The sequence below is a fragment of the Salvelinus fontinalis genome, chromosome 33 (genome assembly GCF_029448725.1).
Source record: "Salvelinus fontinalis isolate EN_2023a chromosome 33, ASM2944872v1, whole genome shotgun sequence".
NCBI lineage: Eukaryota > Metazoa > Chordata > Actinopteri > Salmoniformes > Salmonidae > Salvelinus > Salvelinus fontinalis.
In genome coordinates, this window is record NC_074697.1 from 32,223,582 (window position 1) to 32,239,847 (window position 16,266).

A 16,266-nucleotide genomic window follows, 5' to 3' on the forward strand; every position below is an offset into this window, starting at 1 on the left:
GAGAGAGAGAGGCAACGAGGGAGGGAGGGGAATGAGCAGCCTGTGACATCGTTTCAGAGATGAGCTCAGTGGCAAAGGCGTGGACAGCTCCTCTTTCTCTCTCGCTCTCTGCCTCATCCTTTTCTCTCTCTCATTTGGCCTCTGCCTCTGTGTTGTTGTGACAGCAGTGTGGGCTCACCAGAATGAACTAGTCTTGCCGGGAGTAGAGTGGACTGTATAGGAAAGCAGCAGCAGGGAGGCTGTCATGGTGTCAGATTTATTTTTCTGGGGATTTTGCTGTCTCAAGCTGTGGAAAAGGGACAGAAAGGTAAGATGGCTTTCCCTCTGTAGACTGTGATGGAGTGAAAGGGCTTGGCTAGCTTCAGCCGGTTGATTGGCAGGGTGGCACTCGGGCTGTCTCAAGTGGCTTGTGTTGAGTAAGCAGGCCTGATTCTGCTGTGTTTGTGCTTTAGGTCTCAATCTCTCTCTCTATTGCTTGTTTTAAGTAGAAATAGAACATCAAATTGATATTGTATCGTCCCTAAAATGATCGTGTTAAGAGATCTTCATGTTGAAATGGTTGCAATGATCTCTAAGAAACTGGGTCCATGATATATAATTTTTTTATATTATAATTTTTGTCTTTTGTTTCATGAAATAGACATGAGCCTAGGCGGTCACATGGTCTATATTTAGAGTAGGTTCTACCCGAGATAAAGCATACTTTGAGCCCCAGCTACAGTAGGCTAGGCTTGTTAAAGATTGATTGTAGTGCTGAGATGTACATATACACAGTATAAACACAGGCACATGTATACGCAACCACACGCATGCACCGTATAGACAGTACAGCGGTTTCTCTGTGCCTCTACCGGATGTCCACCTATCTATCAGATGGAACTCAAAGCTTCATTGACTGACCATGAAGTATCATGCTGATTTCATTAACAGCTGTCCTAAAGCAGTTGTGGCTCATCATGATGCTGTTGATGCTACAGGATGGCCTTAACATGCTGTTGATGCTACAGGATGGCCTTAACATGCTGTTGATGCTACAGGATGACCTTAACATGCTGTTGATGCTACCGGATGGCCTTAACATGCTGTTGATGCTACAGGATGGCCTTAACATTCTGTTGATGCTACAGGATGGCCTTAACATGCTGTTGATGCTACGGGATGACCTTAACATGCTGTTGATGCTACAGGATGGCCTTAACATGCTGTTGATGCTACCGGATGGCCTTAACATGCTGTTGATGCTACCGGATGGCCTTAACATGCTGTTGATGCTACCGGATGACCTTAACATGCTGTTGATGCTACCGGATGACCTTAACATGCTGTTGATGCTACAGGATGGCCTTAACATGCTGTTGATGCTACCGGATGGCCTTAACATGCTGTTGATGCTACAGGATGGCCTTAACATGCTGTTGATGCTACAGGATGGCCTTAACATTCTGTTGATGCTACCGGATGGCCTTAACATGCTGTTGATGCTACAGGATGGCCTTAACATGCTGTTGATGCTACAGGATGGCCTTAACATTCTGTTGATGCTACAGGATGGCCTTAACATGCTGTTGATGCTGCAGGATGGCCTTAACATTCTGTTGATGCTACCGGATGGCCTTAACATTCTGTTGATGCTACAGGATGGCCTTAACATGCTGTTGATGCTACCGGATGACCTTAACATGCTGTTGATGCTACCGGATGGCCTTAACATGCTGTTGATGCTACCGGATGACCTTAACATGCTGTTGATGCTACAGGATGGCCTTAACATTCTGTTGATGCTACCGGATGGCCTTAACATGCTGTTGATGCTACAGGATGGCCTTAACATGCTGTTGATGCTACCGGATGACCTTAACATGCTGTTGATGCTACAGGATGGCCTTAACATGCTGTTGATGCTACCGGATGACCTTAACATGCTGTTGATGCTACAGGATGGCCTTAACATGCTGTTGATGCTACCGGATGACCTTAACATGCTGTTGATGCTACCGGATGGCCTTAACATTCTGTTGATGCTACCGGATGGCCTTAACATGCTGTTGATGCTACAGGATGGCCTTAACATGCTGTTGATGCTGCAGTTGATGCTACAGGATGGCCTTAACATGCTGTTGATGCTACAGGATGGCCTTAACATGCTGTTGATGCTACAGGATGGCCTTAACATGCTGTTGATGCTACCGGATGACCTTAACATGCTGTTGATGCTACAGGATGGCCTTAACATTCTGTTGATGCTACCGGATGACCTTAACATGCTGTTGATGCTACAGGATGGCCTTAACATGCTGTTGATGCTACCGGATGACCTTAACATGCTGTTGATGCTACAGGATGGCCTTAACATTCTGTTGATGCTACCGGATGGCCTTAACATGCTGTTGATGCTACAGGATGGCCTTAACATGCTGTTGATGCTGCAGTTGATGCTACAGGATGGCCTTAACATGCTGTTGATGCTACAGGATGGCCTTAACATGCTGTTGATGCTACAGGATGGCCTTAACATGCTGTTGATGCTACAGGATGGCCTTAACATGCTGTTGATGCTGCAGTTGATGCTACAGGATGGCCTTAACATGCTGTTGATGCTACGGGATGGCCTTAACATGCTGTTGATGCTACAGGATGGCCTTAACATGCTGTTGATGCTGCAGTTGATGCTACAGGATGGCCTTAACATGCTGTTGATGCTACGGGATGGCCTTAACATGCTGTTGATGCTACAGGATGACCTTAACATGCTGTTGATGCTACAGGATGGCCTTAACATGCTGTTGATGCTACAGGATGGCCTTAACATGCTGTTGATGCTACAGGATGGCCTTAACATGCTGTTGGCTAAGTGGTAAACAGGGGTTTTCCAGTGAACAGGTATGAATCCAAGCCCTGTTTGGGGTTGCCGGGTGCTGTTTCTGCCACTTGGTCTGGTCTAATCATATTTGCCCCGTTTATTCTTTCTTTCTGAAAGCCAGTGTTGCCAAATGAGATCTAAGTAGGAAAGGAAGGCAGTGAACAGGAGGGAAGCCACCTGGTGATTGGAGCTGCTGAACTCTTAGGGAAAAAATGTGCCATCTAGAACCTTGAAGTCCCCATAGGCGAACCAGTTCCAAGTAGAACCCTTTCTACACATGGTTCTACATGAAACCAAAAGGGTTCTACCTGGAACCTAAAAGGGTTCTCCTATGGGGACAGCCAAAGTACACTTTTGGAACCCTTTTTTCTGAGAGTGTGTGGATAAGATAGAGGTGATGTCCTTTTTCTACTCAAGATCCAGGCCATGTTCCACTTCTCTTCCTTCCACAGTTTCGGTTTTGGTTTGGAAATTGAGAAGCCAAATTTCATTGCTTGATGAATTGATTGAAATGCAGGTTTCTATATTATAGACATTCTATCCATCTGTTATATGGAGATCTGACTGATCCTGATCCTCCAGCACCTCAACATGCATGGCCCAAATGCCTCTGGAATTTGGAATCCCCCATAAAGCGTTTTTTGAATTTGACCTAGAATTCACTCTCATGGGGGTATCGGGGGTATCTGTTACCTGCTGAATGTACTGCTGATGTAACCAATTCCTGATGTCAACATCAGCTTGTGTAGCATGAAAAGTACTTGTTTTCTGTCATAGTTCTTGTATGAATTCTTGCTGGTGTTTTTTTGGTTTTATGTGTACTTGTCAGTCTCAGAAGGCCTCAAAAACAGAAAAGGTTGAGAAGCCCTGAGCTAAACTATTGCAACAGTTCCATTGAACCTCAATAGGTCACTGGAATAGCTAATCAGCTCCAGGTTTCCCATAATTTGGTTAGTTACACCAACCGGATCCCCTCTGTGCCAGCTCTGCATCACAGCATGGTGTGTTAGGATTAGGTCATTGTTATAGATTTATCTTGCCTAGGATGGGTTAGTGAAGTCATGGCAGTGTGTGCTAATATCAGTTTAAATGACAACATGTGCGCGTGTGACTGTGTGCGTGCGTGGTGTAGTGTTTACATCAGGCTAACTGACGTAAGTGGTCATACCTTATGTTGCTAGTGTTTTATAGTCCCCATGACCCTCCACACATTATCCATATCACTATATCGGCAAGACCCTCCACCGGCCCACAATGCATCAGTGTAACTGGAAGTCCATACAGGAAACATAAGTGAACAACCGGCTACGGTTCCAATATCCACCACAGTAATAAGCAATGTAGTGGGCAATGGGCAAGCATTCTAAATGGTATGCTAGTATGGATATTAGAATATACTGTAGCATTGGCTCCAACTCACCTAGTTTACATGGTTGGACTAAACTTTTTATAATTAATCCCAAAAAAAAATGAAAGTGATGCAATAGTTTTGTGAACAGAAAATGTCCTAAACTCAATATGGAGACTCCCTAACCCCCCCCCCCCCCTCATCTGTTGTTTACACTAGAGAACCTGAGAGTGTCATTGTGACACCAGAGGGTCATAAATACCTCTGATTGGTCCAACAGGGGCCATACACATTCCACAGGCTGTCTAAAAACAGACACACACACACACACACACCACTAAATGGATTAGCCTCCCAACTTATCATCATAATGTTTGGGTCGTCAAACACTTACAGTTGAAACTTTGACGCATTTAAGTACTGAAATGACAGCCTCTGAATGGCTGTCTCATCATAATATCACATGGGGTATTTCCTCATTCTTGTGTAACAGAACCCACAGTTTATTACACTAGTTCGAACTCATTTTCATTATCACTTGTGCTTTGGGAAAGGCCTCAAAGAAATTAAATTTATTTGCAATGATGTGGTTTACAGTTTAGGAAGAGGAGATTAGTTATTGGACAAAGCCAATTTAAAGATTTGCCTGGTTGTATACATGAGTAGTTCCAGGCAACTTTCTGCTTTCTATTTCCAGATGAATTGCATTTCTCACCACTGTATCTTCATCACAAGTCCCTAGCTGGTGCAGTCATTGTTCATTATAGGATCATGCTTAATATGTGACCGCCTCCCTCCAGCTCACCATGGTAACACGCTGTTTCCAGATGCTTCTCCATAGCGACCTCACTCTTCCCAAAGGAAACGTGCTGATGATTTGGATTGTTCTGGACAGTGGTCCTGTGTGCGCCACATGACCAAGCCACACTGCTCTCTTACATACAGAGAGAGAGGGAAAGAGAGAGAGAGAGAGTGCAGGAGGGAGAGAGAGAGGGAGAGACCAGCTGTGGGTAGTTACAGTATGTTCTGTAAGTTATCCCCACTCATTGTAAATTTAAGATTTTTAACCAACTTTTTGGCAGGTTTCTCATGCTACATAGTTTCATTCTGAGATATTGTGAACTAACTCAATTATCAGTGAGACAAAGGTAATAGAACTTTCCACCTATGAGAAATGTACAGGGTTATTGTTAGCTTCTCTCCCTTTTCCTCTCTCTCTCTCACTTGCTCTGCTCTGTCCCTCAGGCTTTTGATGTAGGAGTCTTGTCTTTGTGCGTGTGCAGCAGCTGTCAGTTGTCAGATGTGGTTGGAGAGAAGTGTGTGTGGGGTGGAGTGTGTAGGAAAGGAGGGGGCGGGGGTCGACAAATGGCAGCAGCCACAGTGTCAGTGTGACAGGCATCACACTGTCTCTTCCTCTCCATCCAGCTGTCCTTCTTCTCCTCCCCACGGGGGCTCACACCTGAGACTGGCCTCTGCCTGCCACACACACGCACACACACGCACTCACACACACACACACACACACAGCAAAATCTAAAGTGATAAATCAACACTGACAGTGTTACATTTAACACTGGTCCAGTGTCTATACGGGTCCACACTTTTCAGTGTTAAATTAACACACTGCTTAGTGTAAAGCCTTATTTGCATTTTACCCAGAATGCCTTTCAAGTGAATTGTAGTGTTAACACCCATGACTGTATTTGTTAATGACAAAGACATGGTTGTTGATTTCATCCATTTTCAGTCCTGAAACCTTCATCAAGTGAGATCCTAAGCAAATATGTTATCATTAAAAATGTATTATTTAACACAATACAACAAGTATTTAATAAGGCCTTATTTTGAAGGCCTAGTTTTACCCTATACAGTGAGTGGCCTGAAACTCTTAGTTTTCAGGCCTGCAAGTCACATTATTTTGGCTAGCAAAGTAATGTGTAATTCTTATTGGAATCCAACCAGAGTGGGGTTATCCAACATTTTACATTTTTATTCAGTCGCAACCTGCATTCAGACTGACTGCCGGGTTGGGAAGACTAAGATATGGACTACCTAAACCATCTAAACTGGAACAACCATTTCAATAACTGGTGCAACAAAGTAAAAGATTGGATTAGTTTAGAAAAATGTATGTTATTTATATTTGAGTAGCATAAGATTAATTAATCAGTCTCCATGCAAAAACATAAATATTGAAACAAAAAATTCTAAAAATCAACCTGCAATAGAGCATGAAATATTATAATGATGGGTCTGGTTTTGGTTTAACACAGGTTATTAACACCAACACTGGGGTTCACTTACAGAGTTCATTTAACACCTGAATCACCAGTAGAAATATTACACTGAATAATCAACACTGGGTAACACTGGCCAATTTACTGTACAGGCGCGCACACACACACACACACACCCATACACACACACACACATACACACACGCTCACATGCATATTCTACTATCTGTCTTTACTCTATAGAAGACATTTTGACCCCTATCTTTCATAATTTGTTGTACTTCATTCTCAACACGGCACACGCTCTAATGTATCTATAATTATAATCTCATCTCCCTCTGAGTCTCTGTGATGTGGTGTTTACACGTACTGTGATCATAACTGACATAAAGATGTCAGCCACTTATCATTGTTTTACCCTCCCTACTCCACTCCAAAACACAATGACTGTGACTCACCAAGCCATTGAGGCTGCTTTTCTTTACCAACTAATTTCATGTTCCGTCTGCTCCAGAGCTCAAATGGAAGCCAATTACACAGTCATTACCTTCTCTCCTCTCTCTCTTCTCATTCGCTCTCTGAGTCTCTCTGCTCTGTTGTTAACATGAACAATCAAGGTTAAAAAGGTACAAACATAAATCATAAATCCTTTCTTTTTTATTCTCTCTCTCTCCATTCATTTCTGCATCAGTAGATGCTCAGAGTCAGACATAGCTTTTCCTGTGGCTGGGATGAGCTGCTCATGTTAATGACTTATTATTGATTAATTCCTTAATGTGTTCCAATGACTTCCTCCAAGCAGCCCGAGGGTACTCTCTCTGTGTGGGTTCTCTGGTTTCCATGGGAATGCTCCCTGGGGGGCGGAGCAGACAGGGCTGTTTTTTTGTTGTTGGTATCTATATTATCGACCATTTAAAAGCACTGTGCCACTCTTAAAGGAAGTTGCTAGTGCCACACTTTTTTATGAGGTTTGCAGCAGTGGAAGCCTCGAGATGGGAAGGTGAAATACAAGTGTTTTCCAAACTCATAAGAACAGTCTTTTTCTCTCTATTTTTTCTCATATTTCATAGATTACTCTTCTTTGTTCAGTATTCCCCCCATCTCTCACATCCCTGAAAAATGAAAACTCCCCCTCGGTGAAATTTGAATTGCAGATCATTGCAGCTCTTGAGTGCCTACCACACCCACCTCAAGCCCAACCCTCTGCTGATCAGAGCAGAAAATGAGAGAGAAAGAGAGCGGGAGCGAGAAGGAAATGGGTAAGAAAGAGAGAGAGAGAGGGAGAGAAGAGAGAGAGGGGGGATAGGTCTAATCAGATCTTCAACCTCTGTCTTTGAGGAGCTACAAGGTCACCAGGTTCTTGTTTAAGTAAAGCCCTGATTAGCCATATCCAACCAGGGATGTTGGCCATTTGCATTTAAAGTAATTCTACCTGGGTGAGTTCTATGTATAGATTTGCATTCCATGTGTAAATCAGGCCCTAGTGGTCTTACATCCTTCAGTAAATGACCATACAAATCGTGAGCTATAAGGAAAACCTTTTGCCAAAAGCTTTCTCAAGTGGCATCATTTAGACCAATTTGCATGGTTACTATGTTAAGCATATATAAGGAGCCTGTGTGATTATGGTATCTGTTTGTTTACAAATCTAGTCGGGGTCGGTAATTTAACTGGATCTGCTGTTTTGAGCCGCAATTCAATTCTCAGCTCCCTGCTTCTGCCAGTGATTGTATTGAGCTAGATAGAAACCAGCCTGAAGCTAATAATGCTGATATCAGCCACAGCAATCTAGCCCTCCTTGCACTGGTTAACCTGCATCTGCCCTAGTTTGTTTCTCCGTTTGTTGCTGTTATTGCGATGTGATGCATCTACTGACCTGAACAAGTAGTGAACTTATAGTAGACTTGTAGTACATTCTCTTTGCTTTGTTTGACCTGTCATTGTGTTGTTTTGTAGATTTCTCTTTGCCTTGCTTTTCCGTCTTGGTCAGACAGGTGGTCATTGCAAGAGAATAATTTGGTTTGCAATTGACCGACCTGTTGAAATAAAGGTTGAATAAAAGGATGAAAAGAAGTTGTTTAGCTGACTCTTAACCCTACCTAGGAATCCTACCCTGACCCTCCCTCTGCGTGTGTCTTCTAGGTCGCAGGGGAACAGAAGTACCACCCAGAATGCTTCACCTGTCTGAACTGCAGAGCCTTCATCGGAGACGGAGACACCTACGCACTGGTGGAGAGGTCCAAACTATACTGGTAGATTATAGTGATCATACAACTTTATTTATAACATGATCCTCATATATTTCAGTCAGTGCTAATAGGGAGTAGGGTGTAGAGATTCAGCAGACTCAAGGGAAGGTCACTATTTGTCTTGGAGACGAGAGGTTATAATTTGTTCATAACGTTATTACAGTAACACCAGTGCTGTGCAGCCTGGCCACTGTAGCCCAAAGCAGAAATAGAAATGTGGAAATAACGGTAATGGTGGATAGAGAAGCAACGGACATGAGGTAAGGAAGGGGGTACTGTATGACACACACACACACCCTGACACGAGGAGGGAGGAAGGGATGTTGAAATGCAAGCAGTCATTGTCCTGTGAGCTCTGAATGGAAGTGTCAGTGTGTGTGTGATGGGAGGTTGACTTGATCATTATTCTGCCACTTGACATTCTGGCACAATGTTAGAATATTATTTAATTCTATCAGGTGATGCACACAGAAATGTAAATGATCACGTACACTACCTTTCAAAAGATTGGGGTCACTTAGAAATGTCCTTGTTTTTGAAAGAAAAGCTCATTTTTGGTCCATTTAAAATAACATCAAATTGTTCAGAAATACAGTGTAGACAATGTTAATGTTGTAAATGACTATTGTAGCTGGAAACGGCAGATTTTTTATGTAATATCTACATAGGCATTAGGAGGCCCATTTATCAGCAACCATCACTCCTGTGTTCCAATGGCACGCTGTGTTATCTAATGCAAGTTTATTATTTTAAAAGGCTAATTGATCATTAGAAAACCCTTTTGCAATTATGTTAGCACAGCTGAAAACTGTTCTGAAACAAAGACCTTTCTTCTGAAACTCATCAGTCTATTCTTGTTCTGAGAAATGAAGGCTATTCCATGCGAGAAATTGCCAAGAAACTGAAGATCTCGTACAGCGCTGTGTACCTTCACAGAACAGCGCAAACTGTCTCTAACCAGAATAGAAAGAGGAGTGGGAGGCCCCGGTGCACAACTGAACAAGAGGACAAGTACATTAGTCCTCAACTGGCAGCTTCATTAAATAGTACCCGCAAAACCCCAGTCTCAATGTCTACAGTGAAGAGGTGACTCCGGGATGCTGGCCTTCTAGGCAGAGTTCCTCTGTCCAGTGTCTGTGTTCTTTTGCCCACCTTTTTTTATTTATTTATTTATTTTTAATATAAATTTTACCCCCTTTTCTCCCCAATTTTCGTGGTATCCAATCACTAGTAATTACAAACTTGTCTCATCGCTACAACTCCAATACGGGCTCGGGAGAGACGAAGGTCGAAAGCCATGCGTCCTCCGAAGCACAACCCAACCAAGCCGCACTGCTTCTTAACACAGCGCGCCTCCAACCCGGAAGCCAGCCGCACCAATGTGTCGGAGGAAACACCGTGCACCTGGCCCCCTTGGTTAGCGCGCACTGCGCCCGGCCCGCCACAGGAGTCGCTGGAGCGCGATGAGACAAGGATATCCCTACCGGCTAAACCCTCCCTAACCCGGACGACGCTAGGCCAATTGTGCGTCGCCCCACGGACCTCCCGGTCGCGTCCGGCTGCGACAGAGCCTGGGCGCGAACCCAGAGACTCTGGTGGCACAGCTAGCGCTGCGATGCAGTGCCCTAGACCACTGCGCCACAAGGGAGGCTCTTTTGCCCATCTTAATCTTTTATTTTTATTGGCCAGTCTGAGATATGGCTTTTTCTTTGGAACTCTTCCAGCATCCCGGAGTTGCCTCTTCACTGTTGACATTGAGATTGGCGTTTTGCGGGTACTATTTAATGAAGCTGCCAGTTGAGGCATCTGTTTCTCAAACTAGACACTCTAATGTACTTGTCCTCATTAAAAATCTGCCGTTTCCAGCTACAATAGTCATTTACAACATTAACAATGTCTACACTGTATTTCTGACCAATTTTATGTTACTTTAATGGACTAAAAATGTGCTTTTCTTTCAAAAACAAGGACATTTTTAAGTGACCCCAAACTTTTGAACGGTAGCGTATGTCCAAAATAAAAAGTGTAATATGCGTAAATGCCATTGTGTATAAGAACAAATTACATTTCCATTCTTATTTTTCTGTATTAATATAGCATTACGGATATTCGTACACTTGTCTATTCTATCTATGCTGACCTCCCCCTGCGTCTCTACCCCTTCTCCCTCCACAGTGGCCACTGTTACTACCAGACCATTGTGACGCCTGTGTCCCTGTCAGACTCACCATGCTCCAGGATCCCCCACACGGTGACCCTGGTGTCCATCCCAGCCTCCACAGACGGGCGGAGAGGGATCTCAGTCGCCATCGACCAGCCTCTCAGCCCTCTCAGTCCCAACGGCTACGGCCCTGAACACACTGTCAGGGTGTCACAGTGAGTATAGAGGAAGGATGAGGGGGGTAGGAGGCATGGAAGGTGAGAGAGGGGGGTAGGTAGGCAATGGGAGGGTGGAGATAAGGAGGGATAGGGAAAGAGAGAGGGGGAACGAGAGAGGGGAAAATATTATTCCTTATTTAGTGGGACTTCCTGGTTTAATTAACAATGTTAAAAATACACCAAGGGAGGGATGGATTGGGGGAGGGAGGGTGATGGATTGGGGGAGGGAGGGGGGATGGATGGGGAGAGGGGAATGGATGGGGAGGCTAACAGAAGGATTGGAGATGAATGAACGGGTGACATGGAAGTCAGAGAAAAGCACAGAATGGAAGTTAGGGAAGGTGAGGACATTGTTATTTAAATCCAGTGTAGATTAAATACTATACCCATGTCCTTGTACAACAAAAGGGATGGAAAGGATCTAGAAGTATATACGCAGTCCGGTCTTTTATCTTTCCAGTGGACCAGTATACCATTCTGTACATGTTAGATTTTCTAAAGTCTGACGCTGTCATACTTCCTAGACTTATGATGTAAGCACTCGGCTAATGTAATGGGAGAAAGATGGATATCGAGGTTAAATCTGTGTCCAACTGCTTATCGCTGTTCTCTCATTCCTTCTCCAGGGTGGACTCTGAGTTGATCAGTCCAGATGTGAAGAACTCCATACATGTCGGAGACCGGATCCTGGAGATCAACGGAACACCCATCAGGAATGTCCCTCTCGATGAGGTAACCTAACTGACATCTCTTCTACCTGTGTTGCTGTTAGACATGAATGACATTGATATTAGTGAGATGTTAATGAAATTCAAGGCTTGATGTTAGAAGATCTACGTTTAAGTCCTTACTCATGTTTAAATCTACAGAACATGGAGTTGATAGACACTAGGAGGTAATCTCATTCACTCCACCAAAACATGAACACTCTTAGCCATGCTACATGCTATGCTATATGCTATGCTAGATTGTACATTTTATGTTACATTCTAATGCTAAACTGATCATCTTTTTCCTCCGCTCCACCAGATTGACCTGCTCATCCAGGAGACCAGTCGTCTGCTCCAGCTGACCATAGAGCACGACCCCCACGACCAGGGGGGTTCAGAGGGGGAGACGGTGGACGGACCTCTGATCACTCCTCTGTCTGGCGGTCCCAGCCCCATCCTCCCCATCACCCAACCCCCACACCCAGACATCAATAACCTACGCTCACGCATGATCACGTAAGGACTAATCTCAGTGACATTTACAGATGCACAAATACATGCTGTTTTAGACATGGTGTTTTGGTTTATTTAAAGTACAGTATGAATAGGATAGAAAATGAAAGAAATACGCAACAAAATACAGATTTATATGAAATCTTCAGCTAAATGAATGTATGCATAAATAAAAGCATTCAACGTGTACTAAACACATTTTAGACATAATTAGCTTACATGAATTACATTTTATTGGTGCAAATGTGTGGGCTGACATACATTTACATTATTTCAGCTCTTCAGTGAAATGGGTGAGCAATGTCTAACTGCAATTACGCTGTCGCTCCAATTTCATAATTAGTATATAACAGTAGTAGATGCTGGACTGATGCCTTATGACAGGGTTGGCAGCGTCATTTAACACCGTGAAGGGCAGTATGGATGCACATCAGTGATCCTGTGAGACTGATGATTTATTTTTCTTTGTTTGTTCCATCTTTCTCTTTTTCCTTCTCTCCACCTCTCACTCCCTTCTTTTATCTCTCTCTCCCTCTCTCCCCCTCTCTCTCCAGGCGGAGCTACAGTATTGATAAGTCTCCGTGCTCCAGTAACGCAGCATCCCCTCTCTCTCAGAGGAAGGACATTAACCGCTCCGAGTCACTGCGGGTCGTCTCCAACAGTCGCATGCACAGGATCTTCCGGGCCTCAGACCTCATCCACGGAGAGGTGCTCGGAAAAGGCTGCTTTGGACAGGCCATCAAGGTAAACACCAACCTGATGCCTTGGGTATGAGGTGTACATTGTCTGTTCAACTGTCCTCTCTGTTAAAGATGACCATGGAAAAGCATTTCATTTTGGGGGACAATTCCAACACCTTAAAAATCCCACTTCACACTACTGAATGTGTGTCAAATGTTACTGCGTAGGAGCAGTATATTCTGTTTTCAAAAGTTCCAGAAGATGGCAGCATTGAGATGCTTTACAGAATGGCCTCAGATGAAAGCAGAAAGTACAGGAGCCTATATGTGTGCATCTGCTGCTTGGAAGATGCATTCAGGCAGGGAGTAAATATCTGCTTTGAGAGGGAGACCACATATATCCAGGGTTTTTATTCCCAGACTCCCAGAGTTTACCTGTTGGGGTGAAATTAGCTTTGAACGGAAAGTACCGCCATTCCCTGTGGCGCAGGCTGATGACATCACGGTGTGTGTGTGTTTCTGCAGGTGACCCACAGAGAGACAGGGGAGGTAATGGTGATGAAGGAGCTGATTCGTTTTGATGACGAGACACAGAGGTCATTCCTAAAAGAAGTGGGTGACCACTCTTTCAACCTTGACTTCTTTTTGCCTTTGTTGATGTGTCACCATCAGGGTTCAACGGGGTCAAATCAGGAGATACATTGAGATTCTAAATGAAATTTGCTTATAAATGATTTCAGAAGATTTTAGATAAGCCTTAAATATTAAAGGTTTATGAAGGTACACCATCCATCTCTTTCCTTTATTCCAATGATTTGAAACACCACACGCAATGACAATCTCTGTGCTTGTCCCAAAGAGCTCTCACTTCTTCTAAGGACAGTACAATCCTGTGCTACGTATCTACAGAACATGTATCGTCAAGAACAATGCTTTGGCTTCATTCAGTGACAAAGATCACAGACCATGTTTCCAACCCTGGCCACTATTGTTAACACTGCTGGTCTAGGTTTACCACAGAGTTTAGTTTATCAAGCTCTAAATGTCATGTTTAGATGACAGTAATAGACACCACTACACCTCGTAAAAAGTACCCCACCCTAATTAGACTGTGAGGGGTGGACAGATAGTCATTAGAGGTATACACAGGTATACACCCTTTACCACATCCCTCCCAGATACACAGACACATCGACAATCAAATGCACACTCGCCACACGTGTGCCCACATACAAATACACTATTCTACCCTGCATTCTACTCTCCTCTTCAGGAAACACTGTGTGAACACTGAGGTGTGCAGGTTAACACCCGTAGTCCCTTTAATAACTCTGTAAGTAGTTAAAACAACAGGCCACGACCGCCCACCAACAAACAAACAGCTAGAGGAATGCAGACTGAGGTTTGTTTTATAACTGTTTTTATTAGTGCCCTGCCTGCATAACACTCCAATTACAAAGGAAGGGCTCAGCTCTCTCGCAAACTAATCACACACATCACAAACTCCGCCTTGGGAATGGTTTCCTGAGTTCCTAAGTTCAAGACGTTTTTTAAGTTGTTTGATGGATTGGAGTCTTGCCCTTATGTTAGAGACATGGTAGTCCTTTTTAAAACCGTTGGCCTTTTGAGCCTTGGTGCCCATTTTAAATCAAAGCCTTCAAAAGAGTTTTCTCCCTCCCTTCCCTTGACTTCAGAGTAGCTTATGTAATGTCTACCTCCTTTAGGACCTAATCAGTTTTTCTCTCTTTGGGAAGCTGTAATAACCACGTATTATTCCTGTTTCTTGTTACAATTATGTCAAGTTAATGACAGGAGAGGAGACATCTTATATGTTTAGACCAGGAGGAAATGGTTATAGACTAAAATCAAAGTCTAGAAGGAGGAATGTCCATCTCACAGAGACCCTCAGGGTGGGAGACAAGGAGGTCTTTCACTAATTATGTAGCTACCCACCCAGTTCATCTAACTACTGCTTTCACTAAACCCACACAACACAACCACTCCCACCAGCTCCTAGATGATTGGTCTTTATGAGGAGTCAGGACTAGGACAGCTCCTGGACTGTAGCTCTAAATAGGGGTTCAATAACTAACAAAGGTCCCACATTTAAACCTAAAGTATCTTCCAAGCCTTAAAATGTGTACCCTCCTCCCTCTCCAGGTGAAGGTGATGCGTTGTCTGGAGCACCCCAATGTGCTGAAGTTTATAGGTGTCCTCTACAAAGACAAGAGACTCAACTTCATTGCAGAGTACATCAAAGGAGGAACCCTGAGGGAGATCATTAAGAAAATGGTAACGGTGGTGTGTCTGTCTGTGTGTGTCTGTCTGTCTGTGTGGGATTTTAGTACTTTGTTGTGTGCACTTCTGTATGGGTGTGCCACTGCACCAGGTTGTGTGTGTGCGGTTGGGTGGCTGTGTGTCCCCATGAGTGCATAGTTGCGTGTTGTACATTGTGTCTCAGAGTCATCAGAGGATACAGGATTAGGATTAGAGAGCCTCCCTTTAGTTTTAATCACTGGTGTTTATGTTCTGTGAAACATCCAGAGTCTGATTCTATCCTTGGTTTGTCTTACTAACAGGATACCAACTACCCTTGGAATCAGAGAGTGAGCTTTGCTAAAGACATCGCTGCAGGGATGGTGAGTGAATGATCCATGCCTAATAGAATCTATAGAATGCCTCTAGAATAAAACCAAAAACAGATCAGAAGCCAGTGTACATTGTGGGTTTTGTCAGGACCAGGGCACCAGGGTTCACTGCTGCAATCAGAGAAACTGCAGTGCAGTGGTGGTGAATATAATAACACACACAGTGCAGTCAAACTAACCATGCTCACATTGCCCTCCAGTGGAGATCTAGAGGAAGTGTAGCAGCAGTGTTGTTCACATGTGTAGCAGATTTTCCCTATATGAAAATTACAGCTTGAATTCCTTCTGGATTAGGGAATCATGGGTAGTCATATTGTGTTGCCTTTGATTTGGGTTTACAGTGATGAATATAGCACATGACTGTAGATTAGTGAATGTACAAAGGCTATACTCTGCCAGGGGTTTGAAAGAAGAACAATGCACATTTGTTCCACTAGGCACTGGTTTGAGGTTTAGGCTTAATACCTAACTCTTGTTTTCTTTCACTCTCTCTCTTTCCATCACTCTCTCTTTCTCTCTGTCTTCCAGTCATATCTGCATTCCATGAACATAATCCACCGTGACCTGAACTCATACAACTGTCTTGTCAGAGAGGTGAGTACAGAGGTGTGAGGTGTGTTCTCTCTCAAGGGTGTGTGTTTT

General features: G+C 43.8%; 1 protein-coding gene across 4 annotated transcripts in view; it reads left to right on the forward strand.

Moving 5' to 3' along the window:
* Positions 1-16,266, forward strand: part of LOC129832046 (LIM domain kinase 1-like) — an 84,202-nt gene that overhangs the window by 52,962 nt on the left and 14,974 nt on the right. For 3 of the 4 annotated variants that reach the window (XM_055895773.1, XM_055895771.1, XM_055895772.1), the window contains 9 exons: positions 8,588-8,697; positions 10,870-11,070; positions 11,700-11,805; positions 12,103-12,299; positions 12,851-13,040; positions 13,502-13,588; positions 15,137-15,268; positions 15,556-15,615; positions 16,153-16,218. In XM_055895773.1, the coding sequence (XP_055751748.1) occupies positions 8,588-8,697; positions 10,870-11,070; positions 11,700-11,805; positions 12,103-12,299; positions 12,851-13,040; positions 13,502-13,588; positions 15,137-15,268; positions 15,556-15,615; positions 16,153-16,218 (1,149 nt within the window). Of the gene's footprint in view, positions 1-19; positions 308-8,587; positions 8,698-10,869; positions 11,071-11,699; positions 11,806-12,102; positions 12,300-12,850; positions 13,041-13,501; positions 13,589-15,136; positions 15,269-15,555; positions 15,616-16,152; positions 16,219-16,266 lie in introns of those variants that run through there. The other variant, XM_055895774.1, reaches the window with a different exon arrangement.